Here is a 6834-nt window from a genome sequence, read left to right on the forward strand (position 1 = left end):
AGGGGGGGTGTTGGTTGCTTTATTTAAAATAAACTAACCTTTTTACTGAGTCACCATATGGCTTGTATTTGCTGCAAGTTTTTCCTCTGCTTGTGATTTCATACCACACTCCACATTTTGTACTGGGCAGCCCAGTAAGAAAGAGACTGTTGGATGCTTTCCAGTATGCACAAGGGCCACAAGGCAACAGCGGCTTGTTGTAGGGGCAACTTTTGGGACGATGGACCCAGAACCACATTTCATCTAACTTCCACCATTTCAGCAGCCAACAGGCTGCTCTGCTTCAAGGCTGAAGCTGCTTGCCTTTTGTTCTGTTCTCATTTTAACTTCTCTCTCTCTCTGGAATTTTCACTCTCAGACAAGGGACATTGTATCATAATTAGAATGTTATTTGGCTTGCCTTAAGCAGGTGTGATTGAATTCCACAGCTGCCTCTGGACTTTGAAATGGGGTCAAACCAAGCAGGAGCTGAATCCAGGTACTTTAACAACCTTTTTTTTTGTTAAAAGGAAAGTGGCATTACAATCCTTGTTGTGGCATCACTAGGTTAAAAGGAAGATGAGTCAAGCATGGTGTTTGAATAATCACAGGGATTCAGGCTAGGAGACAGAAACAATCAAATTGCCTTCAAGGTGGTCACAAAAGTGACATCATCAAAAATCTCTTCCATTACTGAGTGACTAAAGCAAATAATTACCAAACTTAGGGCCAGAAACTACTTTAGAACCAGAGAAGCTTCAGTGCTGAAGGACTTCTAAGGACTGTATCTCACTGGTGCCAACCTTGACACACAGTAGCAGGAAACACAAGGTTGACGAAGCCTTAGAAATGCTGGTTTGAAGGAATGCAGAGTTCTCCAATTCTGCATTCCTTACTGTCCTGCTGAGCACCAAGAAGCACAAGTCCTTCTTGTGTCCTCCAGCACAAGTCGTTTGAGCGCTGGTGGTCGGACATCAGAGCGCTGCTGCTCTGAGATGTGTTAACAATGCTGGCAGAACCAAACCTGCTGTCCCTGCTGGCATGGGAGGCGATGCCTTGAGCTACCAGGAAACTGAACAGGCCCTAAAAGAGCTCATGGTTCACGTACCCACCTGCCGCTCTGTACCGTCACAGCCACACACCCTCTGACTACCAAGGGGTGAATGTCTGTGCTGCTGCTCCTGTCTGTGCGTGCGCAGCCATCAGCCCTCTCGCCGTGGTCTGACCAGAACTATCAGCACCAAATTAAATCCTCACAAAACGCCATCACCCATCAGGCAATTGGATATTTGAAGGGGGGGCCACAAGCCCTGGAAAAGCGGCTGTAAGAGAGTCAGAACACGACAGGAGCAGGTGAGACAGAGCACCAGGGAAAAGAAGGTAAAAGAAAACCCCACAAGTCACTGATAGGAAAAGATTTTCCATTTAATACTAGACTCTCTCAGGATTGAGATGCAGGCTTTTTATGCAATTACATCCAATGTTAAAATTGGTAATACATAATTTACAAAGATTAACATCAAAACAATGATCTATTTAGATATGCTTTGTAAAAAGGAAATATATTAGCAGCATTTATTTTCAGCAATCACACAGCCTACACCCATGCAGACTAAGAGTTCATATCTATTTGCAGTAATGTAGTGCTTCCTGGTCTTAAAACAGCGATCCTGGTGACACACTGGTCTTCTCATTATTATAAAATAACCGAAAAATAAAAAAAGTCATTAATTTCTACACCAGTAAGAAAAACAATTCTTTGCACTTACCTAACATTTGATTGTCTAAAAAACATTTTGTTTAGTCTTTCAACAAAAGAAAGATAAAATGACAGAGCTAGTGTCTCGCTTCTGTACGCACTTTATTTTTTTAAAAACTTTTTAGTGTTTAACACCATTTGAGACGATGATTTCTGTTTTAAACTAAATGAGACAACTCAAGATATTGGACATGCGATATTCCTACTACACGCACGAGTATTTTATACTCAGGGTTCCTGGTACTGTACAGTGCTTCTCTACAGTAAGAAAATATTCCAAACTATTTTCTTATTTCTTTTTTTTTTAATAAAATATTTTTTTTTCTCAAAGGGTTTTTTCCTTTCTTTTTTTTTTTTTTTTCCTTTTCAAATCAACACGTAAAAGTTAATGGAATGAGTCATGTTCCACTACGAGTAAAATAATTATAATAATAACAAGAATGTACATTAGGACAAGCTTGGTCCATTAAAAAGGAACATGTAACTACTGTATTGCTTTACATCCACGCAGCAGATATATACAACTTGGCACATTAAAAACTGGTTTCCTTATAAGAACATCTAAAACAGGACTGTATATGCATATGTACGTCTGAAAGACAAAAAAGCAAAGCCATCGTAGAGGGGCAGCGTGCGCCCAGCACCCCGCCCGTCCCTCTGCCTGGGCGGTGCCGTGGCGAGAGCTCGGCGCCCCGGCCGTGGCTCTGGGGGTAACACTTCTGGTCAGGGCAGAGGGAGAGGGCGGCGTGAGACACACTGTCCCTTAATTTAAGAGACGGACATTTTAAGCTGTACAACCAGAACACAAGAATAGTGTTAGCAGTTGATATATTCTACAGTTCACAACAAATACTCGCTCTGAATACTGCTTGACGGTTCATGTAGTGAAGGTTTCTTTTTTTTTTTTTCCTTTTCCTTTTAACAATTTTAATTTGCACAACACACTAGACACACGAGAACCACAGCTTATCAAAAAAACCAACAGCAACGGTGTTGTCAGGATTTGACTTGATTTATAAAATTTCTCTGCAGAAAAGAAGTGAAAAAAGCCACGTCCCACCCCCTCCCTGCTGCAGAACAAGTGCCTCAACCAGCCAACTCCTGCTTTGCTCCAAGGGGACTTTGGAAGTTTCTCCTTGTCACAGACCAAAGGTACACGTGTGCACTGGTTGTTCCATGGTGAACCTTTCTCACGTTTAGGTACGTTTCTTTCTTCTTGGAACTTGTGCAAATCAGAAGCTGCAACTTTATGGCAGCCTTTAACTTTAAGCCACTGTGCCTTCACCTCCCATCTGGATTTCGTTCACTGGCACGGGCCATGGTGGTGGCAACAGTATCTTGTACAATCACAGGTTCACTGGTGAACATGGGGAATATTCTCCTCAGAGTAAACCAGTCCTTAACCTTCTAACCTCCCCACCTATTTACTTAGTTAATTTAATTTGGTGGTTTTTTTTTTTTTTTTTTTCCTTCTTTTTTTCCCCCCCCTTTGAGTGGGAGTATCAAGCAAAAATAAATTAAATTTGACCATCCTGGACAATAACCACGAGGTTTTTCTCAGTACCTAACATCAATACAAGGCACGCCCAACAACACACACACCATAAGAGCACTGCAGAGCAGGGCAAGGCAACCCGCCAACCCAGACATCTAAGTGCGAACTGTTTGTATATTTGTCAGTCTTCTGCTGCCCTCTTTTCCTTGGCTGTTGCAGAGGAAGCTGGGCTCCTGCTCTCAGCCCTCAGCAGACCCTGTAGCAGACTCCAGACACAGCTTCCTTTCCTGGTATCACTTCCTGAAGCTGCTCTCTGGGATGGTCAGAGTGCGTCGCCTCAGTTTTCTTCCTGATCCTTCCTCCAGCAAGTACGTGACATCAATAGCTGCAAGAGACCACAGGCTTTTGGTAAAAGAAGCTGACCTGAGTTAACAGTTTTCCTGTTTTCCTGTTCACGGTTCTTCCAAGGATGTTTCCAGCCACACTGACACTCAAAACTCCACCGGACAAGGTGCTGACCAACCTGATTTAGGCTTGAAGTTAGCCCTGCTCTGAGTCGTGTTCAGACCAGATGACCTCCAAATATCCTTCCAACCTAAGCTACTCTGCGAGTCCATGATTATTTTGCATTAAGTCTCAGAACAGGAAAGAGACTACACAGAGCTCATCCTAGGCTTTAAATTAAAGCAGACACTTAAGCAGTGCAGCCACTGCACTCTTACTCAGCTTGGACAATACCGACAGAAGTTACACAGAACCCAATGGATAGCTTATTAAAGATCAAAAGACTTTCCAAATTCTCTTCAGTCTTTTTTTGCATGTCTGTTAAGTTTTTCAGTTGTAAACACAGAACAATGAGGAGGATTTTGTTGTCAGAAAGTTTTTGTGGTCACTAGACATAATACAAACCGTGCTGGTTCCAAGAAATTTAATTTGGATTTAGTGAAAATTGCTACTGTTGCAAAAGGAAACGTTGCTGCACAGAAAACTGTTAGTAAAGTCGACTACCAATAAATTCAGACAACACCATTTATTTTATCAACACGATCTGCAGCAAACTGAGAACAAACCTGTGGAAGAAATGCTATTGTGTGATCATAGCATAAAATCTCACCATTTTTCCCTGGGATTTTCTCTAAGAGGTTTAGCAGGATTTGATTGAGTCTCTCTCTCTGAATATGCCGCCGTTCCTCTGGAGTGCACAGCTGCCGTGGGCTGGAGTTGCTTTCTTCCACCTTTTTATCAGTTTCACAGGTCTCACCAGAGGCTGCCTCTTTGTCTGGCTCCTCAAGGCCAGGTATCTCACTTGAGGCTTGATCTTGGTTTCCCAGTACATCCTCAATAAGTGGAAGAGAATCTTCTTCTTGATTTAAGTCTTTAATCTGTGGTTTTGAGCGATCTGTTTTCCAGGATGATCTACCAGGAGAAGACATATTTAAATACAACATTTTTCAGACACTCACCTGAAAGGCAAATTACTAGTGAGTCAAGGACTTCTCGGTAGGTTGGGGGCTTTCTGGAATCTCAGTCATTTGACTTAATACCTGCCTTCAAACCCACCAGTGACTCTCTATGGGAGGCTGCGTTCCTGTAACTTTGTTTCCATCATGTCAAATGTACACTTTTAAAAACAATTTGCATTTTAATTTCAATTTGTAAAGGTTTTTACGTTCCACAGCTCAGCACTTACTGATGTTTTTCTGCAACAGTCATGGCTCTGATGGCGATTTTTAAAAGTCTCTAAGAGAACTGACAGAGTGCCCTGGCTCCTGTTACAATGCAGACATGGGCAGTCTGTCAGGGATCCGACCTCCCTGGGCACAGGAAGGCTGAATGCTCTTGTCCTGGGCTCTGCCATCTTCCACATTCAGCTGCTTCTGCTACGTTTCAAATGGCTTCTGTACTCTTCCTTATGTACAGTATTAAGGAAGACTGAGGCTGCTTCTACACTCTCTCCTTCCTCACTTGTTCACTTTTATCTCTTTGGAAGCTTAGAGGAGTGCTTAGAATAATTTAAACATTATTTATATAGCACCTAAGAGAAATGGGTAGGTAAAAGACAAGGACACTTGACAAACAAGCAGGATTACCTTATCTCGTCTCAATGAACAATCTGGTAGGTAAGACTCACCTGCCTCCATTCCTCTTGTAGTTGTCTGGTACATAATGAGGCTGTAACAACAATAAACACTATAGTTAATGCCAAATAAATGTACTTAATTTTGCTGCTGATCTTTCTGCTGTTTTTTTTTTTTTTTTAATAAGACATCCATTTTGAGTGAGAATTACATATTAAGTAAGCAGTATGTCACTTAATAGGACAGGGAAATACTGCTTTTCTGTATTGGGAATCACCAAAGGTACTGCTGAAAACCATTATTTTAAGCGAGTTTATTAAGACATGGAGTAATTACAACAAAGGAAAGAAAGCCCGATGCAGACAGGTTAACAAAACAAACTCACAATGTTGTGTGATTCTCCAAAACATATAAAATTTTTTAAGTTGCAGAACGAACTATGACTGAAAAGTGTGTTTCAAGACTTCCTTCACTCAGGAGTGGCTTAAATGAAATTAGCATCTAGATTTCAGTCAGAAACGACAGCCTCTAAACTTACACATCACTGTTTGTTCAACATGTTTGCCTTTAAACGGCATATTGTTGTGGTTTGAGGCTTGGGGGTGGGACAGGTGATCTCTAGGACCCAGGAGGGTCCCAGGGGGAAGCAGTTTATTCCCTCCCCTTCCTCTGCCACCTCTTTAAAAAAGGTAGGAAGTGTGTGCTTCGCTCTCTCTTGCCCTGTTGCTCTAGGTGTTGGTGTGCTGCAGAAATCAGCGTGCCTTATTCCATGCGGTCCTGAGCAATCCTACTGCCATCTGAGATTTGGGTTTTGTGTATCTTGTTTACTTCGTATTCCTCCCATCTTTGTATATATATAGATCTACCTCCCTTTTTGCTTTCTGTTCCCTGTTAAACAATATACTTTATTTTATTTAACTTCCAATCAGTGCAAAGTGTCTCTTTGGGGGCAGCACACAAAATTCTGTTTCATGGAAGCTGGCCCTGAGCTCTGATACAGAACCAGAACACACATTCTCGGCCTACAGTCAATTTTTCCTTCCAAGCTTTCTTTCTAGCCAGCCAGCTCTTCATCCAGACTGTGTATGTTAGTGTGTCAGCTTCCTTTGATTCACCAAGCTTCGTTAATAAACAGAGAGCCAGGGGCTTTCCAAAAATATGTACAATCTCCTAGTAAAAAGTATGGAAGCTAAGAGAATAAGCACTTACTGAAAAGTCCCTCTTGGGTGCGAGTTTCTTGGGGAAGTGGTCAAAGGCATAGGGCTTAGTGCACACAGGATAACGATTCCGGTGGATTTTGTAGAAGAGGTGGGCTGATTTATCAAGGCGGTAATCACAAATGTATACATCCTGTTCCTTCACACCTTTTGGCCTCCCTGCAGTTTCAAAACAAACCACATAGGAAAAAACGTTAATCAGATTCAAGATGAAACCCGTGGCGTACCAGCACATGAACAAGCCCTGCCCAGTGTCCAAGATGCAGGGGGCTGCCAGAGCTGTTCAGTGGGATGACAGGCATTCCT

The 6834-nt window shown here is 42.2% G+C and overlaps 1 protein-coding gene across 1 annotated transcript in view; it reads right to left on the reverse strand.

The window, feature by feature from the left end:
* Positions 1-3307: 3307 nt before the first annotated feature.
* ASH1L (ash1 (absent, small, or homeotic)-like (Drosophila)) overlaps positions 3308-6834 on the reverse strand; it is a 40658-nt gene continuing 37131 nt past the window's right edge. The window contains exons 26-29 of the mRNA XM_008943535.1: positions 6521-6687; positions 5365-5405; positions 4348-4649; positions 3308-3618 (exon numbers count right to left, since the gene is read on the reverse strand). Coding sequence (XP_008941783.1) covers positions 3527-3618; positions 4348-4649; positions 5365-5405; positions 6521-6687 — 602 coding nt within the window. The 3' untranslated portion in view covers positions 3308-3526. The remainder of the gene's footprint in view (positions 3619-4347; positions 4650-5364; positions 5406-6520; positions 6688-6834) is intronic.

This window comes from Merops nubicus, unplaced genomic scaffold (assembly GCF_000691845.1).
Source record: "Merops nubicus isolate BGI_N331 unplaced genomic scaffold, ASM69184v1 scaffold24467, whole genome shotgun sequence".
Classification (NCBI taxonomy): Eukaryota; Metazoa; Chordata; class Aves; order Coraciiformes; family Meropidae; genus Merops; species Merops nubicus.